Source organism: Camelina sativa, chromosome 17 (genome assembly GCF_030686135.1).
Source record: "Camelina sativa cultivar CO46 ecotype springtype chromosome 17, ASM3068613v1".
In the NCBI taxonomy this organism is placed as follows: domain Eukaryota; kingdom Viridiplantae; phylum Streptophyta; class Magnoliopsida; order Brassicales; family Brassicaceae; genus Camelina; species Camelina sativa.
Window position 1 is genome coordinate 22,885,791 of NC_141896.1, and position 26,158 is coordinate 22,911,948.

A 26,158-nucleotide genomic window follows, 5' to 3' on the forward strand; every position below is an offset into this window, starting at 1 on the left:
ATGTAAATTACCATCAAAGTTTCGCACAATATTTAAAATACAGGTAAAGATTATTTGGATGTTTGAATCACACACCTACACCCTAATTGAGTGATTGGAGGAGATACAACATGTTAAAGTAAGATTTAGCATATGTAATATGTATATAATACTAAGATTTAGCATATTAAATATTTATTTATTCAAATAAATATATTTATAACTGCATTAAATAAAACAACGCATTATATTTTCACCCTAATGTTTTGGTGGATACTTGTAACATCCGCGAACCGGATTTTGTGATTTTGAAAGGAGTGTCGATCGACACCCTAGTCGCATCGATCGACACCACTAATTTCTGGGTTCGGCCGGTTTGATTAATTGCCGAATTGGTTCGGTTTGGTTCAATTAAATCCCTAAATCGTGTTATAAGCGTCTAAGGACGAGTTTAAGGGTTTTTGGGGGGAGTTATTTGGTCGCCGCTTAGTGAAAGAAAGAGAGAAAAGAGAGAAAAACGTTTTTGTGACTTTCTGGACTTGTTCTTGGAGTTTTTGGAGAGATCTGAGGCTGTAGGAGGGTTAGTTGTTGCTGGAAACGAAGGGGGAGCTTCTGGAGGTGTTGTTTTCCATGTTTCTCAATCCAATCTTCCTGTTCTTGAGGTGAGTGCTTGACCATGGTTGATCTAAGCATGAGATCTCTCTTGTTTGTGTGTTTTCTTTGCTGTTGTGTTGTTTTGTTGCTTGGGTTCATTGCTTTTGTGATTCCCAGTGATTTCTGAGGTAATTGGGTGAGTTTGGAACGGATTCGGGATGGTTTGGAATCGGGATTCGTCGTTCGTGTTCGCGCAGTTCGCGTCTGCAGATATGGCATCGATCGACACCATCGAGCATCGGTCGACACTGTTGGTGACAGCATCGGTCGACACCCTTGTGGCATCGGTCGACACCTTTTGGTTCAGCATCGGTCGACACTTTCTGGTGGCATCGATCGACACTAGTCTCAACCGAGACTTGTTTTCCTGGTTTGATGTATTGCTTGTGTTTTGTTTGCTTGCATAACTTGAGGGTCTCATATGCTTGTGTGTATAACCTAGTAGATGGGAGGACGGCCTCACTAAGTATTTATGATAATACTTACGCATCTCAATTGTTGTTTGTGATGTGCAGGTAAAGGAAAAGTGTGATCGTAGAATCAAAGGCGATGAAGAGGAGGATGTTCTAGAGGCTTGATTGATTGTGGTCTAGCTGTTGTTAGGTTGCTAGATTAAGTCACTGGAACATTGTAGGATGTTAGCTTTTGGTTATTTCCTTGTTTGGATTTTGGTGTTATTGGTTATTGGATTATTTATGTTGGAATTTTAATGGATTAATGGAATTGTTTTATTTGGTTATCCGAGGTTATTGATTGTTGTTAGGATGTTAGTGGGTATAGGACCACTAGTAAATTAAGGTATAAAAAAAAAAAAAAAAAAAACGGGAAGGGTTGTTTCGATACTCTATCTTATAGTAAGAGAATTCTTCACCGGATTACTCAGTTGGATTTGTTGAATAATGTTTTAGTCGATAATTCCAAAATTTGCAGTGTCAGTGTATTTGTTGAACCATCTTTAGCAAAAGTAATGTATTTGTTTAAAAGCCAACCGGTTTAAGTTTATGCATAATTCTTGACTAAAGTCAGTTGTAGATAATTAAAGAAAAGCAAAGTCTATAATCTTCTCGAAGACATGCACATTCAAACTTAAGTTACTTAACAATGTAAACTCAAATGTCAAATGCCAAATCTTATGACTTTTAAACTTACATAAAATATTAATAAATTAGTTAGTAAGAATTCAACAAAAGTATTTGGAATTATTCTAGAAGTTAATTAAGTAATGGAACTTTATGATCTGCAGCTGACATCTGTCGATGTTCGTCACTACACTACCAACAGGGCAACATGCAACAGCTACGAAGAATTATAGTGGGATATAGGCTCTTGATGGGCCTTATAATGTTAATCAAGCCCATACTTAAAAAGACTTATTTAATCACCTAAATAAATAAATTTGACTATTTAAGTGATATCCTAAATACAATTCTGATTCTTTAGTGATATCTTAATACTTTATCTACTAACCATCAACATATTTTTAATTTAAAACATATATATATATATATATATATATATATTGTTTGTATTTAAACTTTGGTTGCATAAAAAAAACTAGGTGTGATGTTTCCTTCTCATGTTGCATAAATGTTTCTAAAAATCTTAATTTAAAAACATAATTTTGAACCTTTAGTGATTTAAAGTTATTTTGAATCATTAGTAACTAGGATATATCCCGTGCTTAAAGCACGATCAATATTTTTCAAAAAATTTATAATATAATAATAAAAATTATTGTTTTTTTTTAATTATTTTGTATGAGATAATATTTATTTTTAATTGTTATGTAAATCTATTAGTCTATTTGAATACTAATTATTTTAGAATATTATAGTATTTTATTTTTGACGTATTATTACAGTTTTATATTGTTTATTTGTTGTATTTGCATCATATTTTGTGAAATATAAAATAGTAATTTTAATATTATAATTGTGAGTAAATAAAAATTATTAATTTATCATCTATATAAATTTAGTTTTACCAACCCGCCAATGTGAAAATTAAAACACACATTTTCATATATTGAGTAATATATCTTCGTTTTAAAAAATTCAAATCACAACATATGCAAAAAAAAAATATGCATTTTATTAATTATAAGTATTATATGAATGTTCTAAACAATTTGTAAATAAAATAAAATAAAGATGATAGGAGAATCATAATTTGAAATCTTAACAAAATCTTCGAATTTAGTTATCAAAAATAATTGTATTGTAAACTTGGATATAAAATCTTAGTTTTAAAATTATGATTGGTTTATATGTTTTAAAAAAAACAATTAGTAATTTCGTCCATAATTTATTAGAGAGAAAAAATATATTTTTAGATTTTTTAATATTTTATATGTGAGTGTTTTTTATTTTTTATTTAATTATATTTATTTAAATTAGTTAATTAAGCTTAATTAATTTTTTCTAATGGCAATTGAATGTAATTTTTTACACATTTTAAGGTTAATTTCATATTTGTACTTCTCAATTAATATAGTAGGATATCTAATATTTTGTCTACTGCTTATCTAATAATTAACATATTTTTTATTAATTATTTTTCTTTTTAGTTAGTATTTAAACTTAGTTGCATGGAAAACTCCCTCCTATGTTTCTTTCTCATTTTGGAATCAAAATCTCTTGAAAACTTAAGAAAGCACAATATAAATAAAATTTATAAAAAAAATTTAAACGATGAAATCTTGACTTTTTAATTAGGAATAATACATATGTATAGTACATATGGCACTTTGTAAGTTTTTAAAACATAATGTTGAACCAAAGAGATACCCTATTTGATTTCTAAGTATATCTATTACTAGTGCTTATTTCTTTTTTTTTTCAAGCAACTTTTGTAATTCCTTTCTTTTATCATTTTTTTTAATCTAAAAGTTGGTTGTATGTAATTCCTTTTAAATTATTGTAACTTAAAAAAACATTATGTTGAACAAAAGAGTACTGTGATTACTCGTCTTAGTCACCTAGATAAATTTGAATCTTTAGTGATATCTTAATATTGTATCTACTACTTATATAATCATTAACATATATTTTTAATTAACAATCTTTTTTTTTAAGTTAGTATTAAAACTTAGGTTGCATTGAAAACTTTGTCCAATATTTATTTTTTATTTTATGATCATAATCTCTTAAAAACAGGAGAAAATATCGTTTAAATAGAATTTAGAAAAATCTTAATAAAGAAACACGACAGAATCTTGACTTTTTAATTACAAATAATATATGAAGAAATATTAGTAGATGATTAATTGATTATAGATTCAAAAAGAATAAAGAAAATAGCTATGAGTTAGATATTTTAGGAAACTAACTTTTTTGTGAAAAAAAAAAGAAAAAAAAAAAGAAAAAACTGCCATCAAACAAAAAATATAAAGATACAATAACGTACTGTAATTTTTAAGAAAAAAAAAAAAAAAGGTTCTTTTGGCTAAAACAACGTCGTTTTTATTTTCTGTTTTAGCCAAAAGATAGAAATTTTATCTTCTGTTTTAGCCAAAAGATAGAAATGAAGAAGATAGAAACGACATCGTTTTAGCCAAAAGAAGTTTTTTCTTTTGTTTCTCAAAACGACATCCCCTATATATTAATAGAGGAACATTTTGGCAAAAAAGCCGAGGTGTCAGCATTACAGAGCTCAGTGCACATTCTATAAATTAACCCTCAAATTATTAACTTATTTACAAATGACTGCCATTGTATTTATTTACAAAAAAATATATTAAAAAAAATCATACCTAGACGTACATATACCTATTGAACGCATAACCTCTACTAACACCTATAAATACATAATCACCACCCACCTCATCACCAAATAACTCCACTGGAACAAAAATATGTCTTCTTTTAAAAGTCCAATCCAAAATTTTCACAGGGAACTGAATCCTCTACAAATTGTGTCACATTCGCCCAGTTTTATAGCCGTCATTTCTCATCATGGTTGAGAGAAATAGCCAATACAAGTCAAATGAGGAGATTCCTACTAAGTTTGTGTATAACATGAATGAAAAACAGTGAAAGAAAAAAGTGTAAAGGATGAAATCCCAATTGCAAACCTCTGTTCGGTAAGTTTTCTTTTTACGCTATATTCTAACTAACAAAATCTATTTTACATTTGCACAGATCCCAAAAGGTGTACTACACGAACCAATTGGTCAGACTCATAACATAAAGAAACTGTTTCAATATTTAGTCAAAGGAGACGGATTCACAAGGGCAAGAAAGAAAATCAAAAGAAGTCATGAAAACGTCGAAACTAATATAGATTTAGAGTAAAATATTTCAGATGTATTAAGAAAATCAAAATAAGCAGACAATTGTGATTTTAATAAATCCATTAATATGTGTAATTCAATCGAATAATTTCTATTTAATTTCATATAACTTGTATGTGTGATCAAGCACAACAATTAACATGATCTACATATTACCCTAAATTTGTTTATGTAACTACGAAATCGATGTTAATTTGTTTAACAATACAATTTTTTTTGTCACATTTATCATATATTTACGTATATACAAAATCTATGATATTCCTGAATATTAAAAACAAATAAGTTTCACAACACATTAGGTAAGAATTGTGTTATTATTCTGTTATAACAAAGTACAAACAATTATATCTATTGGGTTATTATTCCTTCTCAAAAATAATTTAAGTGATATATATATAGAATATTCTCTAAAAAATAACAAATTAAAAACAAAATCATGGTTCACATAACGAATTCCCGTTTCCTCCATATATCTTGAATGCCCTTTAATTAAGGCGCAAATTCACCAAAACAGTAAGTAAAATCGGTTAATTTCAAATAATGTAAGGAATATAGATAATTAGAAGATATGCTGGAACAAATATGATACAAGTTCCCTATTTTGTAATAACAACTATATATTTAAGGTATCATTACAATTTATCTTACAAATTTTGCCAAAAAGAAAATTAAAATAAAAACAAAATCAGTTCACATAACAAATTTCCTAACTTCAGGAGCTGTTATTGGAGAGATGATTTCTAAATCCATATGGAATTGTAAATTTTAGAAATCAAAACAGATGGATTTCGAAATAACATGTTTTATCCTTGGATTTCAATCATTCTATTTTACACTATCAAATCCATTCAAATCCATATAAAACATAATGTGGATTTTGAAATCCAAAAACAAATCATTAAATGAATAACAGAGGATTTTAAAAAGTATTTGTAAATCATGGAACCAATAACACATGATTTTGATAAGTATTTTAAAATCAATGATTGAATAACACATGATTTTTGTTCGGATTTCCAAATCCATCAAAATCATACATCCAATAACCCCCCTCAGTATATTTTAGATGTCCTTAAATTAAGGCGCAAATAAACCAAAACTCTAAAAACAATCTTCTAATTTTAATTACGATGTTATTAATGTTTTTTCAATAATGAAAGATAACTTTTTCGGTTCTATGTTTCCTTGATTTTAGATGCAAATCAACCCGCATATCATGTTTAAAAATTAGCAATTACAATTTTAACTTGACATATCCTTGACTAACTTGCCAAATAAATATATGACATAAAATATAAATAAAAGAAATCTACTCCAAACAGGAAAATCAGTTATATATAGCAAACTTAATCCTTGATTACATTAAAAAGTGAATAATATAATAACATAAACCAAAATCCTTGATTTGCTAAATCACATTTCGCCAAAAATCAGATTAGCAAAACCTAATCTAAGATTGAAAATAGTACCCCTATAGAAACGTTCATCCATTCCCATCATTTCCACCAACCAAACTTATTCAAAGTTAATAATAATATGAGTATACATCAAATAAATTAAATAAAAATTAAAAATAAAATATGATTTATATAAACATGATACTGCGCGAGGCGCAGATCCTCTACCTAGTTATTTCTTATGTGGTCTCCACGTAAGCAGCCGTTATTGGTTTCTTAATACCGTTACGGCTTGTGTATGTTTTAATACCATTTTACTAGTTGAGATATTAAATTTAAATTTTATTGAACTTAATATATAAATTTGCTCAATGCTAAAGTAATGATAGAAATTCAACATATCTCTTAACTTAGTTATGAAATTACCGATTTTCCGATAAAAATACTATAGATGAAGTGAATGTTAGTTTTTTAATTTTTTTTTCCTTCTATGACTACTTTGTAGTTTGTACATGGACACATACTTAACATATACATGTAGACTAACATTTTTTTTTTCTAAGTAACTTTTGTAATTCCTTTCTCTCATCAATGTTTTTTTTTTTTTTTTTTTTTTCCAATCTCAAAGTTGGTTTTGCTATTCGATTACTATTATCCGCAAACTACTTTTTTTCATGTTCTTTTCAAGTCAGCTCATAGCTGTAACAATAATAATTTTCTTGATAAAACTTCTGTAATTGACCCAAAAAAAGGAAGAAGATACAATTTCACACCAATTGCAGTATACATCCTGCCATTAAAGCAAAGCTCCTCAGCCGCCGTTAGATCAAAAAAAAAAACTCTGTAAATTTAGAGCCGTTGTGTGATTATATACAATACAACATCTCTACGGCGAAGCTGTCTTTCTTATAAATAGATTTTAAATTTTTTTATTTGTGTTTTTATTTCTTTCTTAAAACTTTCTGTTTTTTTTTTCCTTCTTTTCGTCTCTGCTGTTAAAGCGGGAAATTTTTCTGAGGTCGACGTGCCGGTTAATTCCGCCGGAAAATTCGAAGAATCCCCGGCAATAGACTCGGCGGAGACGAAGATTTTGTGTCTCTAACCCTTTCCCCTTTGTGAATTTTGTTCTCTTTGACTACGAAGATACTAAAATCGAAACCCCAAAAAAAAAAAAAAAAAAAAAAAACCCTAGATAAATGGATGAGTCTCGAGGATCTTCAGATCAAGAGGATGAACAAATTGTTCAAGTCAGAGAAGCTTTGATGTGTCCCGACGGCGAGAAATTCGAAATTTTACGGACGGCGAGGTTTTTAAACTACACGACGACGTCTATTTTCGACAGTATCTTCGAACTCCCTCTCGATGCGTTCGTGTATAGACCCGACGGGTTTGATCTGGAGGCGAAGGTCTCGTTTTCGGGTTGGGGATCTCCGTCGTTGAACTGGATCGAGTGGGTGAATTCGATGGCTGAGTTACACGAGACGGTGTGGAAGAAATCTGGAGTTTACGAGGCGATATTGTCGTCTAGGTATCAGATTAAGAGGCATGATGATTTGGTTATGGCGTTGATTGAGAAATGGTGTGTTAAGACGAACACGTTTATGTTCCCTTGGGGCGAAGCGACGGTGACGTTGGAGGATATGATTGTTCTTGGTGGTTTCTCTGTTACTGGGAACAATGCTTTGGCTCCGGTTAAACGAGGAGGTATGAAGGAAGTGGAGGAGAAGATGAAGGCGGCTAAGCGTGGGATCGAGGCGAATTTGGAGAAGAGATGTAGTGTTAGCTCTTGGATGAAAGACATGATGAACTCAGGGAGTGATATTGAGCATGAGGCGTTTATGGTTTCGTGGCTCGCGCGTTTCGTTTTCCCTAGTTCAGGTGATGTGTTGAGAGACAAGTTGTTTCCGGCTGCCATTCAGCTTGCTCAGGGAGTTAGGTTGTGTTTGGCTCCGGCTGTTTTAGCTACGATTTACCGGGATCTCGGTGTTTTGAAAGTGCATCTCAATGGTTGTAGTGAGAGAGAGACATTGGTGGTGAAGTCTCCGTTTCAGTTTGTGCAGGTTTGGGCTTTAGAGAGATTCATGTCGTTGCAGCCACCAGGCCAGCCAAGTCAGTTAAAGCCTGGTGAACCACGGATAGCGCGCTGGCATTATCATGGTGCCGGTCAGGATGTGTACGGCTACCCTGAGGATATCAGAGCCGTTTTGGACTCGGCCAAAGAGAGTTTTGACTATCGTCCATACACAAAGCCTGTGAATAACTTCAAGTTCCCAAAGTTTTATGTGGAAGATGACTGTTGGGTTCGTGTAAAATCTGATGAGACTGTTGTAGCCTTTGGTCGGTGCTTGAGGTTCGCTAAACTGGTTGGTTTAGATTGCGTTGAACTTTATCATCCTCACCGTGTGGCATTGCAGTTTGGTTATGATCAGGATGTTCCCGGCGTAGTTCCAGCTAGAAGTGAGACGCCGGAATTGGCCTGGAAAGATTATATCCGTCCGATTGCTGATGGAATGTTGTACTTTCCTGCCCGACTCCATGAGGCTGATGTATCGGTTCGGTACGTTCGGTGGTGGAAGCCTTCTGTTGCGGAGTTGCAGATTGAGGCCAAGAAAATTTGGGCTTCACATCCAAAGCAGAAACAAGTGACTACGACAAGTGCTGTAACAACCGAAACAAAGGCAATATCTCTTTCCCCAGGGAAGTGGAAAACAAAAGCTGAGGGAAAAGGTCAAGAAGTTGTAAAGAAGAGGGAAACGGAGACAAAAATAGAGACTTCTGTTACTGGATCAAGGATCGAGGTGAGTAGAGCAGATGGTCGGAGCCATGACAGTAGTAGCTATGCAGGGAGTCTCACAGGTTCAGAGCAAGCAGCTAAGCATCCTTTAAAGAAGCCTGAATGGGTTCAGAGATCATCACCTAGACCGAAAAAGAGCCCGGATAGAAGTTCTGATAAGCCTGAATGTGTTCAGACATCATCAGCTCGATCGACCAAGAGCCCTGATGGGAACTCTGATAAGCCTAAATCGGTTCAGAGATCATCACCTAGATCAACAAAGAGTCCTGATAGAAGCTCAGGAAGAGCAGCGGATGATGTTAAGGATCTTAAGGGAGCTCTCAGGGGCTCGGGGGGAACAAGGAGTCAGGGTCATGTCACGTTTCAGCTTCCTAGCTCTCCTGGGAGATCTCCATCCGAGGCACATACGTTGTCGCCAAAGCCAAACGGTAAAATGATATGCTCTCATGTTCATGTCTCACTGTTGTTTCCCTTGTTTCTGGGTTGACGTCTTGCATTTTTTATAACAGGTTCTCCTGTCAAAAAACCAAGGATGTTACCCCGGGTAGCAGACTTAGCCAAACGATCGAGCTCTTCTCCTCGGGATCCAAGACATACATCGTCTGTTCCTCTTCCTCCAATGCGAGAGAACTACAGAACGCACCACAATTCCACAAGCTCACGAGTTTCAAAAGAATCGAACACGTCATCAAATTTCCATGGTTCTCATTTAAAGAGGAAGTCACCAAGATCTCCTGAAGCTGTTAACTCGCGTGGTCACACAAATCCCCCAAGCCCGCGAGTTTCAAAAGAACCGTACAGGTCATCTCCTTTATCTGGATCTTTTTCTTCAACGAGGATGAAGCAACCAAGATCACCTGAAGCTTTCAGTTCGCGTGGTAACAACAATCCCACACACGCCCGGGTTTCAAAAGAAAAGACCACGTCCCCATCTGTTTCCGGTTCTCCTTCTTCAACGAGAAAGAAGCCACCAAGACCCTCAGAGAATGTCAACTCGTGTGATAATTCATCATCTGGAGACAATTCTGCTGCGAAGAGAAATACTGACACAAACATCACAGTTTCCAATCAAGAATCACCGAGAAAAACTCAACTCGATATCAGCAAGGCTAACATGTTACTGGAAGAGATGGTGACTGTGCAGGAGCAAGTTGGCGAAGATGGTATAGTGACATATCAGATACCAAAGCAACAGTTCGAGAATCTAAGCAAAGGGGTCCATGATGTTCTACATGATCTTCAGTCGATTAAATATGCATTGAACATACAGGATAATGATGAATCATAGATCCTCATTCTCTACAGTCGAGTTGTGTTGGTTCCAACTCAGTCAATACAAATAGTTTGAAATGAGATCCAAAAGCTACCCAAAAGGGATATACACAATATAATCTTTTTTTTTTTGTGCACACACAAACACAATATAATAATATAAACACTGCAAAACAACGACATTTTCGAGTTTTATCTTTCGTTCCTGTCAACTAATATGGGGCTAACAATTTGTACAGTGCATCAACAAAAGAACAAACATGTCACAAAAGGCTTGCAGTAATAATGATCAGTAACAGTGTTCGCTCCACTTTTTGACTTGTCAGATGTGTTCTTGAAGCTTTCTTCAGACTTCTTGTTGTTTAGGCTTTTTCTTCAAGAACAAGAGGAGATTTTACAGATATATATCTTCAGATTTTGAGAATCAAAAATCGGATAATCGAGTCAATTCAGAATCTCCTCTTGTTCTTACGAATCCGGTGGCCAAATCAAGAACAAGAAACCAAAATGGTTAGAGTCAAACATAGGACATATCCTCCACTGAAGACTCAACGGATCCAAAGCGTTGGCTATCAGATCCAGCTCCATACATTTGCCGGAGAATACGTCGGAATTTCCGACTTGGAAATACACATCGGAAAACTATTATTTTTTTCTTTTTTTTTTCCAAAGCACTTCGTCAAATTGTGACAGGTATAACTTGGTAAGGTGTAAAAGAGATGTATTAGTATTAGTCAAACTTGAGATTTAGTAAAGAGATCTTTTGCTTTTTATTTGGTAAGAAAAACTAAATGTGATTAGTTTATGGACCAAATGAAAAAAGAGAAGAAACATTATCTTTGATGAGGAGGAGATCAGATTCTAAAAAATGCTCTCTCATCAAACGCATATGACATGTGCGAGAGAGAGATGAGTTTTATTAGTATAAATCTTTCTCTATCATTGAGCTATTATTACTCTCCTCAAACCCCAAAAAGGTTTCATTTTTAACCCTCTTTTGAGAATTTTTGTTTCTGTCCAGGTTGATCCAAATCATTACTTTCTGTGGAAAAAAGTTAAGATTTTTATGTTCTTCTGATCTAAAGTTTCCATTTTTATTCTCTGGGTTTTGTTCTTTTCTTAGTTTCCTTCACGTTGAGAACAACCAATCTTTTAGTCTTCCACGGAAATTAAAATTTGAGTGAAGTTTCGACTTTCTAGCTACTTTGACCGAATCTGTTTCTTCTCTCTCTCTCTCTCTCTCTCGTTTTCATCGACGACTTTGTTGAAGAGTTGGTTTTATCTTTGATCAAAACCCATAAGAGAAGAAGGAGGAATCTGATCTGCAATTTTCTTACAGGGGTATACTCCTCTCTTCGGATTATGAGTTTTAGAATCTGTAGCTTGAACTTGTTCTTATTGCTTTTCTCTTGATCAGGAATCTGAAAGACAGATGGGATCTTTCAAGGGTCATGCTTTGCCTGGTACATTGTTCTTAGTGGTTGGAGTATGGCACATTTGGAGCTCAGTTGTTCGGTTCATATCGAATCCTAGTTCATTTCGGGTTCGAGTTTGGCACCCTGTTCCTGGTTTTAACGATAGGATCAAGTACTTGGAGCTTTACGTTGTTACAATTGGCTCATTCATTGACTTGTGCATCGAGTTTTTCTACTCAACTCATCTCAAGTTCTTTGTTAATGGTGTTCTGAATCCTTCCCACATGAATGATTTCGAGCACTCTGGGATGCTTCTCATGTTCTTCATGCTCGGATTTATCGCTTTGCTCTCCGAGAAAACAAGGTATCAAATGATTGTTTTGTTGATACCAGTTATGGTAATGTTAGTTAAATTAGTTATAGGGTTGGAACTATTGTGATTTGAAAAGTCAAAAGTTGGGGTTTCAATGATTCGTGACTTAAATTTTGGATGAAAAACAATCCTAGAAATGGATCAAGATTGTTTAATAAAATGATTCGGTTATTGATAGATTCAAGATTGGTATATTTCTGTGGAGTTAGGTTGGATCCTTGTTGATTTTGAGAATTCAGAAGTGGTTTATTAGTGGTTCTTGACTTGGTTTTGATAAAAACAATCCCAAAGATGGATCTTGATCATTCATGAAATGATTCAGTTATCGATAGATCATCAAGATTTGTATATTAGCTTTGAATTTGGGGTAGACCTTTGGTGATTTTGAGAGCTCAAAAGTTGTTTTTAGTAAATATTGAAATGGATAGAGATATATTCACTGTGAAGCTTTCATATTTGTCATAGGTTACTTCCTCTGCCACAAGAAGCTCTGTGTCTAGTTGCTGCAACAGCTTTTACGGCAGAATGTCTTCTCTTCTTCTTCCACTCCACAAGTCACAAAGGTCTTGAAGGTTATTATCATCTCCTCCTTGTCTTTCTCATCGGTCTCTGTGTCATCTCCTCAATCGCAGGAGCAATATGCCCTACGAGCTTCCCAGTAGATCTATGCAATGGCATTGCAATGACTCTTCAAGGCCTCTGGTTTTATCAGACAGCTTTCACTCTCTATGGCCCTATGATGCCTGACGGTTGCAGTTTAAAACAAAACTCTGTAGTTTGCAGATCAGTCGACTCTGAAGTCTCTGGAGAGTTTCTAGCTAATTTTCAGCTCTTCTCTTTGGTTCTTGCTGTTCTTGCCTGCGTTGTGGGTTCATATGTTTTTGCAGCTTCAAAATATGGAGTGAGTAGATGAGAGACTTAGCAACTAGTAATTAGAAATTTTGTTCTTTTCATTGTTACAGAGTTTCAGAAAGATATAAAAAAAGTGACTTCTTTTTTTTTTGGCTGCATTTGTGTCTGCAAATAACAAACAAGCCAATTTTGGGTTATTTAGTGTTCAAAGCTCGAAAAGTAAATAGGAAGAGGCTCATTGATTTAAAGAAAATATAAACTCGTAACTTTATTGTGAAACGGACTGATAATTCATTATCAAAATATACGAATATCTTTTTTTCTGCTCACAAAGAAGAAAGTGTCGAACAAAGGTGTTTTCACTTCCCATTACATTAGAGCTCCAAGCAAACCATATATAGAAGAGCACAAATACGTATAAACCCCAATGCCTTCAAGTTTTTGACTTCGCCTCGAAGACCTTTAAACACTGATCCAGGCAAACTTGGAAGATAACAAGATAGAAAAGCCAGTTCCATTGTGGCTCGATGGTCCGGCCTGGTTGCAACCTCTCTACAGGTACTTGATCATACCCCGACCTTCCACGCTCACCTTCGTGGCTTGCAACCTCTTCTTCTTTGTTCCTTTTAGCTGTTGAAGTTTCTTGTTCATCTGCAATTAACACAAAAGAGCGAGCTCAAGGGTATAAAAGAGCAGCTAAAGGTTTTTGTTTATATACTATGACAACAAGGATTTTGGTTGTATACAGATCCCAAGTCTAAATGTTATCCAGACCAACTATGTACTTAAACTATATGGTGTTTCGTCTGCCATAGATAACAGATAAAAGTATTTTTACCTTGACCCGACGCTGGTCCTGCGAAACCTGTTTCGCACGGGCTCTGATCTCATCCGGGTCAATCTTGGATTGAGGACGGATCAAAAAGTCCAATGGGGTTGCTTCCGGCCTCATCGTCATTTGCCTGTCTCCCCTTGAACTCTGACCCGAAGTCAGACCAGATTTACGTTCCCTAAATATTTTTCAACAAACAATGAGTAGTGTTAAACTTAAAACATATCTTTTAGAAGTTCATATATCCAAAAATTCAGAAGAGTTGTTTTGCATACCGAATTTCCAAGTCGAAGTCACCATCTCTGGACTCCATTGTTGCTTTGTTGGTAGGTCTATGTGAACCACAGTAGAACAAGAGAAGCTATGAATCAGTATATGAAATGTGAAAGCGAGTGAAATCGAATATAACTCAAGGTTTCGGGATATACTTCTTCACTGGTGGCCTTCTATAGGGAACTCTATCTTCATCGAGATTTCTCATGTCCTCAAACCTAGTACTCTTATTGAAAATCGGACGAGACTGCAACATCAAGTATATATATAGTAAGCAAATGGTTGGAATTCAATTCAAGCGGTTGGAGCTATTGAAAAAAGATGTTTACCCATTTATCAACCAAATCCTTAGCCAGTCGTCTGTTGGAATTAGTTTCCTCTTCGGACTTGGATAAGAACATAATGACCTGCCAAAGCAAGAACAAATTTAAGTTCCTGTGTATATAAATTCCTACATACCGATTTGTCAATTTGTATCAGGTAAACGTATCCTAACCTTTCCAAGACCACTCTTTTTCAATTGCTCCCTTCTATCGAACTGATCCAAGTCAATCGGAAACTGCAAGACAAAAGTCAGGGATAAATAAAGGAGCTAGAAAGGGTCAAATCACGCAAAATCTCTTTACAGGGAAACAGGAGCCTACATCAGTAAGAACTCTTAGAATAGCTGCACGGATGTTTATATTTGGCAAGCTTCCATCTGGAAGAGGCTCAAGCCAATTCTTCAACAGAGTTAAAACACCATGGTCCAGGAATTCTGTTTGAAGCTGCTTCCTGGATAAAGAACGATTATGCGTTATTACAAAACAGACTGTTAGGAAGAGAGTGGATAGGATAACAGTAGTAATTTTGCAACTTACTTTCCAAGTACATCGGTAAGAAGCGATAGTTTCTTAAGCTTGTTGATAGCAGGCTTCCCCTGTCTATTAAGTTCTGCATCTTCCTCGGCAGTGAGCTCAAGCTCAGCCATCACATTCTCAACCAAGAGCGCGACTTCAGCAGGATTTCTTTCAGTCTTTTTCTTTTTCTTCCCCATTTTGAAAAGGTTATTTACCTCATCATCGTCCTCACCCTCCTCTGCCTGTTTTTTCGTAACAAAAATATTATGTATCATCAAACAAAAAGCCCAGAGATTATAATTCAAGACCCTAGTCATACCTGAGGATAATGGGTTGGAGAACGGTCTCCAGCGTCACCTCCATACCTCTCAGAAGGATCCAAACCAGTATCGTCAATGAAATTATCGTCATCCATAGTCCTAACACCTTCTTCATCATTCTATAACACAAACGAAACACTTTTATAAGATGAAAAAAAACAAACTCCCGTCTCATTCATTCACCAATGGTTAATGCAAACTCAAGAAGTATAGCCAAAGTGGTGCACCTCTGGGTTATGGGCAATAGATTTCCACATCTCATCAATCTCATCTGACTTCCTCTCGCCACGGTTTGGGAACTTATGCCTTTTCTCCTTCCCACTGCCACTACTACTTCGTTCTTTCTCCTTCTTCCTCTTCCTACCAACCTTATCATCATAATCAGTACCACCACCTCCTCCTCTTCCTTCCATGAACTCATCGAACTCCACATCATCCACCTCCTCATCAATCAATTCAGGAACATCGATAGTACGTTCACTAGACGATTTCTTCACCAACCTCTTCCTCGGCTTGGCTACTTTATCGTTATCATAACCATGCGTTTGTGTCCCATCAACATCCCAATCTCCCATATCATCAGCCAAGTCTTCATCAAAGTCCTGAAGTGGCTCTGTAGATGGCTCACGATCGTTTCCAATGTCATCAAAGTCCACTATTGGCTCTCCATCAACATCACGGTACCTGGGGAAAAAAAATGCAAAACAATCAATTCAACCCTAAAAAAAAAAGCGGATGAATCTGAAACACAGAAGGATTAAAAAAAATGAAACTTTTCGTTTGCCCATGAAACAAAACACTCTTATCCAATCAGATCGAAATAGAAATTAGAAAATATCGAAGACGAAGAGATTGATTTCGGTAACCCTAGATTCAATCGAAGGGGGATGAAGCTGAGATTTTTAATCTGCAAAACAAAGCTAAAAAATTCGAATTGAAGAGAAAGAAGAACTTACGGATCATCCTCGAAACCCATTTAATCTCAGCTTCTAGAAATGATTCAACAGAGATTATTCACGAACTTTGATCTTTCGAGTTGTGTCGTGAGAGGGAGAGAGGAGGAAGGAAGAAAAGAATTGGGATCGTTTCTATTGAGATAATTCGACGGTCTCGATTGAAGAATAATTCAACAGTTTAGATCTCGCCACGTCATCAATTCTCTCAGTAAGCATTAAATAGTATTGACTTGGTAGTGTCAACTGTTAACAAAGTCAACTCTCCTTAGTCAAAAAGAGACAAAAACATCAAAATTACTTGTCGTTTAAACCGACTACAAAATACTCTTCATTAGTCTTAGTAAATGTTAATGGTGTCGTCTTCAAAACCAAATTTGGGGACGTTGATAATATATACTTAACATAAATTGTTAAATGTTTGTTCTAAATCGGAAAAACCGATATCGATCGTTGAGGGGGCTATATGCTTCTCTCGAAGCATGATGCCTGTCCTAAGATTGATGATAACGAATTTGAAAAGTAATATCTTCCATTATATATATATATGCTTTCACGGGCTTCACTAAAAAGAACTTAGGGACTGTTAAGAGTCTTCATAATTGTTTCTCTTAGGAATGCAAATTATGCAATATTGAAATCATCAACATCTAAAGATCTTTACGAATGCAATATTGAACACCCTCTTCCAAAACATAGTCCTACTATACTAGAATAGAGTCAGACAGTCCAATAAATGCATCGACCTGATCCTTTGGAGTTCAACCAAATAATGAAAAATGTGTATATATATGATATAGTTTTATTAGTTTAGAATTTCATATATCATATAAGGTTGAGTCAATATTTTATCTTCATATAATCATATTATAGCGAAAAATGAAAAGAAAATTGTTTGGAAATGTATAAAAAAGAAGCAAATAAATAGGTTTGTTAAGTTATCTTCAATTTATTGCTAGTGTTCAAATCTTGGTCCCTCATGCATGTGTGTCTTTATTTTCCATGATCTCTGGAGGTCCACGAAACAATGTTAGGAACGACCATGAGACACACTAAACAAATTTTGTTGATATGAATCGTGTTTGTAATAGCTTACCCTCTTAAGTTGGTGCATTGGAGGCTATATAACTGAGGATGCTGGTCGTATAGCTAGAGAGAGGATATAAGAGCATTTTTGGTTCCATATTAACAGGTAAGAATTTTCTCCACAACACCGCTTTGGGCTTAATCATAGTTGTCATGCATATCTATATCTTATATGCATATGATCCCTGATATAATGCCGCGAGTTTCTCTTCTTTAACAAAAGATAGTCTTCCCATCTGTCCAAAATCATGTGAAAACGGTAAAGAAAGAAGCTCTCCAAATTAATTTCTCTCTTGTAATATCAAAGAGAGTAAACAATCATACCCTTCCATTACTTCCATTGCATCAGTAAAAAACATAAGCATTCCCATTTAAAGATGCGCTGGACTGATAACATTTTAACTCTATTTTGGAATTGATAATCGGTTCAGTTCAGAATTTTTTTTATGGCATGTAAGCAAACCAAAAATTCTGAGTATCCAACGACCAAAACCGAACTTTTTGTTCGCGTCAATTCAAAAAAATAAAAAATCGAACCGAATAACCCAAATTAACCGAATGCCCAAGGCTAGTAAAAATGTATTTAAAATAAGAATTTTGTTTATATAGATTAGTGTTCACGAAGTCTTTGTTTTCGTTATGATATCAGAGTCGAGGTCATATTTATGAGTGATTTTGATTTTTTTTTTGTCAAACATTTATGAGTGATTTTGATACGATACAATATTTCTGATAAGAAATAGGTCGTCGATCAGATCCTAACAAATCTAGGAACTTTCATCATACATTTTTATCTTGAAGAGGTTAAAGCCTCTACTTGTTAAGTTTTAACTTTTACAAATGATATAAAATGTGGTTACAAAAATGTTGTTCAGTGATGTTACAAAGCTAGACAACCATACGATTGAGCGAATTATGGACGAGTATGGAGGGTTTGACTTGGTGATAGGAGGAAGTCCCTGTAATAATCTGGCCGGAGGTAATCAGATCAGTAGAGTTGGACTTGAAGGAGATCATTCGTCTCTCTTCTTTGAATATTGCAGGATCCTCGAGACGTACGGTTCAAAACAAATCAGCAGATATAAGGAGGAGATGAAGACTTTGACGTCCCAAGTTGTTCTGATTTGAAAAAAAAAAAGAGAAATATCCTAAAATAGCATTAAAACAAGTTTTATGGACAACTATAACACTCATTCAATAAATTTCCAAAAATAACACTATTTAACACATTAAAAATATTTAAAATTAATTTTTAGAATTTTTTTTTGTAGGTTTGGGTTCTCAATTTCACATTTAAGGGATAGTTTTGAGGAGTAGGGTTTAGTATTTTGAATTTAGGATTTAATTTTGAAAGATTAATTGGTGTTATTTTTGGAATTTTAGAAATGTTATGCTAAATTTGTTTAAAAAACTTATTTTGGTGCTATTTTTGAAAATTTCCAACAAAAAAAAAAAAACACTTCTTAGATCAGTACATGATAGCACATTCTAAGTGATTCAAAGTTGTATTTTGCAAATTCTTTTTGTTCCTTCTCTCCACTGTAGACTGTAGTAAGGTTATACTATTACTGCAAGAATATTTTTTGATAACAAAAAAAAAATGTTGTTCAGCGATTTACAGGGTTAATTTCATAAATAAGATAAAGATTTGGGTTTACTTAAAAATAGAAAATAGTATATTCCCTGTCAAGCCCACGCAGCTTCCTCCTCCTCTTCCCCGTCAGAAAACACGACACGACCAATCACCAAAAAAACTCTTTAACATTCTCTCTTTTGATTCTCTCAAATCTCACTACCAATTTCTGCAAAATCAAATCTTTTTTTGCTTCATTTCACATATCTGGGTTTTGCTCAGATTGATCAAAAATTGCAGATCTTCAGGTAAAGTTTCCACCTGTGTCTAGTTTCAATTACGCTTGAATAGATTCTAAATTCAGACTCTAGATTTTGGGGGTGTAGTTCTTTTAGATTTTGTGTTATCGTCTCTTATTTTGGTTCCTCCAGCATTGTTAAAGTTTAAAAGTTAGGCTCTTTTTTTGGAATCATGAGATAAAAATGTGACCTTTTTAGCTTCTGGGATTATCAGTTGAATTGCTTAGGAACTGTATTGGTTCAATGTTTTAGTTACCCAACTGTGTGACAATCTAATTTGTTAGGTTTGAGAACTTGTTCTGGTTTTGTGTGAAGAAGCGTTCACTGGTTGGTTAGAAGTTGGTGAATGTGATCAAGGGTTAATGGGTAGCAGCGAGATGGAGAAATCGGGTAAAGAGAAAGATCCTAAGACTCCACCACCTTCGTCTTCTTCTTCTGCTCCTGCTGCCGCTGCTGCTATTTCACAGGTTTGAAAATTGCTGTGTAAATTTGGTATAGCTAAGTGTTTCTGCTAGTTTTAAGGCTTTGATGTTTTTTTGTTTGTAGGAACCTTCTTCTGCTGTGAGTGCTGGAATGGCTACTCAAGATTGGTCTGGTTTCCAGGTCTAATACGAGATTCCTTTGTTGTTCTTGTTTCTTTGTTGCATTTAGATTTAGGTGTTATGTGGCTCATGTTTCTCTTGTTGAACAGGCTTATTCTCCTATGCCGCCTCATGGTTACGTAGCATCAAGTCCTCAACCTCACCCTTATATGTGGGGTGTTCAGGTAAATCTAATTGTTTTCCCCACCTAATCCGGTTGATTTTAGATGGTTTTAAGCATTCTTTGGAGCTTCAGGGGATTACTTGACGAATCACAGAACTTTTGCTATTGATATTTGCATACTTGGGATTATTATCTTAATCACTTTTGTAGATCAGTAGATTTAATCAAGATTAGTTGTTTCGAACATATATAGGTTCTCCATAGCAACTGTGCTGATTAATGTATGTAGCATCAATTCAAGGAATTGTTATTTTTTTTTGTAGCATATGATGCATTGTTATTTTCTTTTTGTAGCATATGATGCCTCCTTATGGAACACCGCCTCATCCGTATGTTGCGATGTATCCTCCAGGTGGCATGTACGCACATCCTTCATTACCTCCGGTACTGTTACACTTTTGGATCTTCGGTTATGTACTCAAAATAGTGAATGTTTTTGTAGTTTCTGTTAACATGTTCATTGGCTGCAACAGGGGTCTTATCCATATAGTCCTTATGCAATGCCTTCTCCTAATGGAATGACTGAAGCTTCTGTGAGTTTTTCCTTTTATCTTTTTTTTTTCATTAGAGTCTGGGTCAGATGGGATCTTGTTTGAGGAATGTTTTCGATTCAGGGTAATACTGGAAGTGGTATCGAGGGTGATGGTAAACCATCTGATGGGAAGGAAAAATTGCCAATCAAAAGATCAAAAGGAAGCTTGGGGAGTTTGAATATGATAATAGGAAAGAACAGTGAAGCTGGAAAAAACTCAGGAGCATCAGCTAATGGAGCTTGTTCTAAAAGGCATGTGACTTCACATTTGTATGAAAATCGAAATCGTGTTGGCATACTGAATACTTATGATTGCTAGCAATGATCATGTTATTGAATGGATTTGTTAAAATTGTCTGATTTGTTCATTGGTTTAACAGTGCTGAAAGTGCTTCTGATGGATCAAGTGACGGAAGTGATGCAAATTCACAAAATGTAAGTTTCTATTCAAGCAGTCCAATGAATAACGTTGGATTTTCATATTAAGGAGCGTTTATGAATATGATCATGGTATTGATTTTTGTAGGACTCTGGCTCTAGACACAACGGGAAGGATGGTTAGCTAATATAACTTTTTAATTCCCATCTCGTAACATGTTATGACCTAAAATATTAGAATCTGCTTATATAGATATTGCTCTTTCTTATTTCGTTATTCAAGGTGAAACAGCTTCAGAGAGTGGTGGTTCTGCTCATGGTCCACCACGTAATGGAAGTAATCTACCTGTGAGCCAGACCGTCGCGATCATGCCAGTGTCGGCTACAGGTGTTCCAGGCCCGCCAACAAATCTAAATATCGGAATGGATTATTGGAGCGGTCATGGGAATGTTCCTGCAGCAGTTGCAGGAGTTGTAGTAGATGGTTCCCAATCACAACCGTGGTTACAAGTTTGTGTAAGTGTCTCCTCTTCTTACTTCTCCTTTACGGTTTTATTCAAGTAGCTTGTTTGATTGTTTTGTGAATATTCAGGATGAGAGAGAGCTTAAGCGACAGAGACGGAAGCAATCCAATAGGGAGTCTGCTCGTAGATCGAGGTTGCGTAAACAGGTATATCATAAAACATATTTCTTGAAGCCGCTCTAGCGTCATGCCTATCGAGTATGAATGATCACAACCTTTTCTGTGTGTGTTAAGGCGGAATGTGATGAGCTAGCACAACGAGCAGAGGTTTTGAATGGAGAAAACTCAAGTCTTAGAGCAGAAATCAACAAGCTTAAAAGCCAATATGAAGAGCTTGTTGCTGAAAATAGCTCTCTCAAGGTAAGAATTACAACAATTTGCTTGAACATAGATTTCAAAAGTTGATGTTTGATTTCATAACCCGTTCTTGCAGAGTAAGTTTTCGTCAGTCCCGTCACTGGAAGGAGGAGAGTTGAACAAGAACGAGCAAGAACCACAGAGAAGCGCACGTCAGGATGTTGCGTAGACCACTCTGTAGTTGCATTCAACAACTCAGCCTGACTGAAGAACAGCAGCTAACAGATCTATGTAATTTTAGGAACCAGATTTGGTGTGGCTCCTTTTGTAGTGTTTAAGCTTTTTGTTGGTGCGTTCAAGTAGGAGGAAGCAGGAATAAAAATAGTCTCTTCGTTAACAAATTGTGTATATTTTTACGTAAAGATTTTCCACTTTTGTTTTGTCTCGAAAAACCGGACTAAGCATTGTGTATAGCGCGATTGCGGTTGGGTCTCATTAGATAAACGCAAACGCAAATGTTCATCTTTAGAAAACCAGTTGTTTGTAGAAATGTTAAATCAGTCAATAATCCAAATTTTTCTAATTACAATTTTTAGGCTATTTTCATAAATTTTTATTTGGTCAAGTGTATGTACTATGTATGCCTGTATGGTATCTAAAAAATGTTAGAATTGTTCTTATTTTCATTTCTAGATTGTTTTTAGATATTTATACAAAATAAAGTTGTCTTATATTTTTCTTTTTAAACACTATTTACGTAATTCATTTAATTATTTATATCCGTATATTATTATTTTTGTTTTTTTTTTTTGTTTTTGACGAGTCTTCTGCAACATGAGCCACAATTTATTTCGTTCGTAGTCTCTCTCTCTCTCTCTCTCTCTCTCTCTCTCTCACAATCTTTTGGGATACGTTTCTCGGAAAAAGAAAATCAAATAAAAAAACGAAACAAAAAAAAAGAGAAAAAAAATGCAAGCCATCGGCAGCAGCGGCCATGGCAGGCTCTGCTTCAACCACTGTCACCACTCACTCTCCTCCAAGTTCCTCTCTCCTTCTTCTTCTCCATCCCTTCTCCCTCAGGTAAATATTATTATTATATTACTCTCTCGTTTCCCGGATTTGAGGAAATCACTTTCCCGGAATTTGAATGATTCACTACTTCAAATCTTTACGAGGTTAGGTTAACTATAGACTCGATTTGAAGATGATGAGTGATGAACCAAACCACTCAGTCTCTTGGGATTTAATGTGTAAATCTTAATTCCACTTCTTGTTTTGTTTTTTTTTTTTTTTGCTTTCGTTGTGTTAAATTACAGAGATGCCATTCGGTTTGTATTCCGAAGCTTGGAACTACCACAGAGAATGGTCGAGGAAGAGGTGTGACTGTGAGAGCTTTAGGAGAAGAAGAAGAAGACTCTAATGAGAACTTTGCTCCGCTTGCTCCTGTTGAGCTTGAATCTCCTGTGGGACAGCTTTTGGAACAGATTCTTAGAACTCATCCTCATCTTTTCCCCGTTACAGTCGATGAGCAGCTCGAGAAATTCGCCGCTGAGAACGAGACTCTTAAAGCCGATTCGTCTTCTTCATCACAAGATGTTCTCTCTAAGTAAGTCTTCTTTTGCTTACAACATTATCATTGTGACAACATTGGATTCACACTTTGGGAATAAGCCTCTTGCACTGCTTTTAGTATAGAACCTTAGGGCTTAGATCCTGTATTGGTGGCTCCATTCTATTTTGTTCACCACTAATGATACAGCTCATTGATGTTTTGCGAATATAAGTGTCTTGCAATGCTTTAGGGTTTTGGCACAGAACCTTAGGGTTAGATACCGTATTGGTGGAGTCTACGTGTTTGCTTCATTCTGTTTCGTTCGATACATACAACTTACTGAAAATGTGGGAATATGTTTCTTAATTGCAATGCTTACAGAACCTTATGCTTAGATCCTCTGCTGGTTGAGTCTTCATATAGGCTCCATTCTATTTTGATCACTAGTATCAACGGTTTCGGATTGTTTTGTTCTCTTATATGTTACCGAAAAACATTCTCTCTTTAAGTCATCAGTGAGATATCTTCACCAGCTTCTATCCATAAATCACAATAATGATTAGTAAACAGTTGTTGAGATTTGGCAATAACTCTCTTTTGCTGCTTTTTAAGTAGAGAAAACCGATTTTGTAGTGGTTAAGTCTATACGTGTAGGCTCCATTTTATTACATTCACTAGTAATGAGAAAGTTCAGATTGTTTCTTTCTCTTACAAGAAGGTGTTGTTGCGTGCTTGATTTGCAGGAGAATATCTGAAGTTAGGGACAAGGACAGACGTAAAACTTTGGCGGAGATCATTTACTGTTTAGTGGTACAAAGGTTTGTGGAAAAAGGTATCTCTATGATTCCTCAGATTAAACCAACTTCAGACCCTGCGGGACGGATAGACTTATGGCCAAACCAAGAAGAGAAGCTCGAAATCATTCACTCTGCGGATGCATTCGAGATGATACAGAGTCACTTGTCTTCAGTTCTTGGAGACCGAACAGCGGTTGGTCCTTTAAGCTCTATAGTTCAGATAAGCAAAATCAAACTCGGAAAACTCTACGCTGCTTCCGCCATGTATGGCTATTTCCTCAGAAGAGTAGACCAAAGATACCAGCTCGAGAGAACCATGAACACACTTCCAAAACGGCCTGAGAAAACCAGGGAACGTTTCGAAGAGCCCTCGCCTCCTTACCCGTTATGGGACCCGAATTCCTTGATCAGGATCCAACCAGAGGAATATGATTCTGATGAATACGCGATACAAAGAAATGAAGACGAGTCATCGTCTTATGGGTTGAGATCATACGTCACGTATTTGGACTCAGATACGCTTCAGAGATATGCCACGATACGTTCTAAAGAAGCCATGACTTTGATAGAGAAGCAGACGCAAGCGCTCTTTGGGCGACCGGACATAAGGATACTCGAGGACGGTAAGCTTGATACTTCTAACGACGAGGTTCTGTCTTTGAGTGTCTCTGGACTTGCGATGTTGGTTTTGGAAGCTGTGGCTTTTGGGTCTTTCTTATGGGATTCAGAGAGCTACGTTGAATCCAAATACCATTTCCTCAAGGCTTGAGTTTAGTCCTCCTTGACATTGTACTTTTTGAAAGTAGTGAATGAATGTAAATGTTAATGTGTCATGGGAAAATTGTTAACGACTCATATTTGTTAAATTGAATAAACTACATTTCAAAACCTTAGATTTAAAATCAAGCATATATATTAGCTCAATTTTAAATCTTCTTCTGACCCAAAAATTGAATTACATAAATAGAAGGTAAGAAAATTTCTCATTTTTATAAGCTTAAATTCTGGAAATTTATACACCACTTCAGGTTTCAAATCACATTTATATACGTTTTTACGATTTAAGTAAATGAAACTTTTTTTTGTAATGAAACATCATTACATTAGTATATCTCCACTTGGGGACACGGTACCACAAGCGCACAAAACTTGCATAATAATTAATCTACAAAAACATTATCATTATCCATACAGATAAGTATGGGAGATGATTACATGACATACCCTACCATATGCAGTTCTCCTAACCAATTGAGTCATTAGTCATATCTTGTGTGTTTGTAAGTTAACCCCATTATTATTATTGGTTAAATATCAATTTCCAATAATTTTGTTAGAGAAGAACATCCTCAATTATTGTAATGTGGATTGTGTTTGTACTAAATATGGATCAAGACCCTAGTGAGTTATACATATTAGTATATAATAAGCATCTTCGAATAAATAATGTTCCTAACTTCAATTTTAAGGCATCTTTAAAATCGATTTATGTGTACACATTAACTTACAAAATTATTAACAATTCAAATAACATTTTCTCATTTAGCCCATATATATATATATATATCAAGACATTGTTATCCCCTAAATCCTCATTGGCTTCTATAAGACTACACAGAGCTATAAAACCTGAAACACAGATTATGCAATTATTAGTTATCAGCTTAAAATAACAGCAATAAGGGTAATTATAGTGGAGATGCTAAATAAACGATTTCGTTAGTAATGATGGCATCCACGTGCAATGCTCTTGTATAAGGTCAACCCTCTCTAGAAGATGATGCAGTTGAGTCTGTCTACCTTATTCAATACCTCAAAGACTTTCACATTCTTCTCTAATTGGTTGATGATTGCTGAACCTTGTTTTTGGTAATTTCCCTATTTGACCCGTTTCTGTATAAATAATTAAATGTTATACATGTACATTGGTTTGTTTTGAAATACAATTATATTTGTAATCTTCATTTTTTTTCTAAATGATAAACCAATAGTATGTTCTTCATGAATTTAGACGTACCTAAGGTTTCAATCCTCTTGGACTAATGACTTAAACTATCGAAAACCACATAATGCCTTTATGTGTCCGGAAGAATAAGTCCTCTTGAACTA

The 26,158-nt window shown here is 35.3% G+C and overlaps 5 protein-coding genes across 9 annotated transcripts; 4 read left to right on the plus strand and 1 right to left on the minus strand.

The window, feature by feature from the left end:
• Positions 1-6,884: 6,884 nt before the first annotated feature.
• On the plus strand, positions 6,885-10,583 carry LOC109130209 (uncharacterized). Its single transcript, XM_019239508.2, has 2 exons — positions 6,885-9,546; positions 9,628-10,583. The coding sequence occupies exons 1-2, from the start codon at positions 7,521-7,523 to the stop codon at positions 10,404-10,406; spliced, it is 2,805 nt and encodes a 934-aa protein (XP_019095053.2). The 5' UTR covers positions 6,885-7,520; the 3' UTR covers positions 10,407-10,583.
• A 135-nt stretch (positions 10,584-10,718) lies between these two features.
• Positions 10,719-13,178, plus strand: LOC104757583 (uncharacterized). 2 transcript variants are annotated; one of them, XM_087495557.1, is made up of 4 exons: positions 11,226-11,367; positions 11,514-11,731; positions 11,808-12,169; positions 12,644-13,178. In XM_087495557.1, exons 3-4 carry the CDS (start codon positions 11,823-11,825, stop codon positions 13,089-13,091), a joined length of 795 nt encoding a protein of 264 aa, XP_087351683.1. In that variant the 5' UTR covers positions 11,226-11,367; positions 11,514-11,731; positions 11,808-11,822; the 3' UTR covers positions 13,092-13,178. The 2 variants fall into 2 exon arrangements, with proteins under 2 accessions (XP_019095054.1, XP_087351683.1); XM_019239509.2 differs by having other exon boundaries at positions 10,719-11,731.
• Positions 13,179-13,272: 94 nt separating this feature from the next.
• Positions 13,273-16,425, minus strand: LOC104757585 (protein IWS1 homolog 1). The gene is made up of 11 exons (XM_010480330.3): positions 16,251-16,425; positions 15,522-15,978; positions 15,294-15,413; positions 14,996-15,216; positions 14,780-14,909; positions 14,632-14,694; positions 14,465-14,542; positions 14,291-14,382; positions 14,138-14,194; positions 13,869-14,040; positions 13,273-13,681 (listed from the first exon to the last, which is right to left on the minus strand). Exons 1-11 carry the CDS (start codon positions 16,268-16,270, stop codon positions 13,583-13,585), a joined length of 1,509 nt encoding a protein of 502 aa, XP_010478632.1. The 5' UTR covers positions 16,271-16,425; the 3' UTR covers positions 13,273-13,582.
• A 2,587-nt stretch (positions 16,426-19,012) lies between these two features.
• LOC104757586 (bZIP transcription factor 68) lies at positions 19,013-22,152 on the plus strand. 3 transcript variants are annotated; one of them, XM_010480332.3, is made up of 13 exons: positions 19,013-19,214; positions 19,521-19,672; positions 19,752-19,808; positions 19,897-19,971; positions 20,265-20,354; positions 20,444-20,503; positions 20,585-20,754; positions 20,883-20,937; positions 21,029-21,059; positions 21,164-21,396; positions 21,473-21,550; positions 21,638-21,763; positions 21,837-22,152. In XM_010480332.3, the coding sequence occupies exons 2-13, from the start codon at positions 19,568-19,570 to the stop codon at positions 21,927-21,929; spliced, it is 1,173 nt and encodes a 390-aa protein (XP_010478634.1). In that variant the 5' UTR covers positions 19,013-19,214; positions 19,521-19,567; the 3' UTR covers positions 21,930-22,152. The 3 variants fall into 3 exon arrangements, with proteins under 3 accessions (XP_010478634.1, XP_010478633.1, XP_010478636.1); XM_010480331.3 differs by having other exon boundaries at positions 19,017-19,214; positions 19,490-19,672; XM_010480334.3 differs by having other exon boundaries at positions 19,035-19,214; positions 19,524-19,672.
• A 215-nt stretch (positions 22,153-22,367) lies between these two features.
• LOC104757587 (UV-B-induced protein At3g17800, chloroplastic) lies at positions 22,368-24,937 on the plus strand. Of its 2 annotated transcripts, none has more exons than XM_010480335.3 (3): positions 22,368-22,780; positions 23,017-23,306; positions 23,996-24,937. In XM_010480335.3, exons 1-3 carry the CDS (start codon positions 22,670-22,672, stop codon positions 24,816-24,818), a joined length of 1,224 nt encoding a protein of 407 aa, XP_010478637.1. In that variant the 5' UTR covers positions 22,368-22,669; the 3' UTR covers positions 24,819-24,937. The 2 variants fall into 2 exon arrangements, with proteins under 2 accessions (XP_010478637.1, XP_087351684.1); XM_087495558.1 differs by having other exon boundaries at positions 22,518-22,780; positions 22,881-23,306.
• Positions 24,938-26,158: the final 1,221 nt, after the last annotated feature.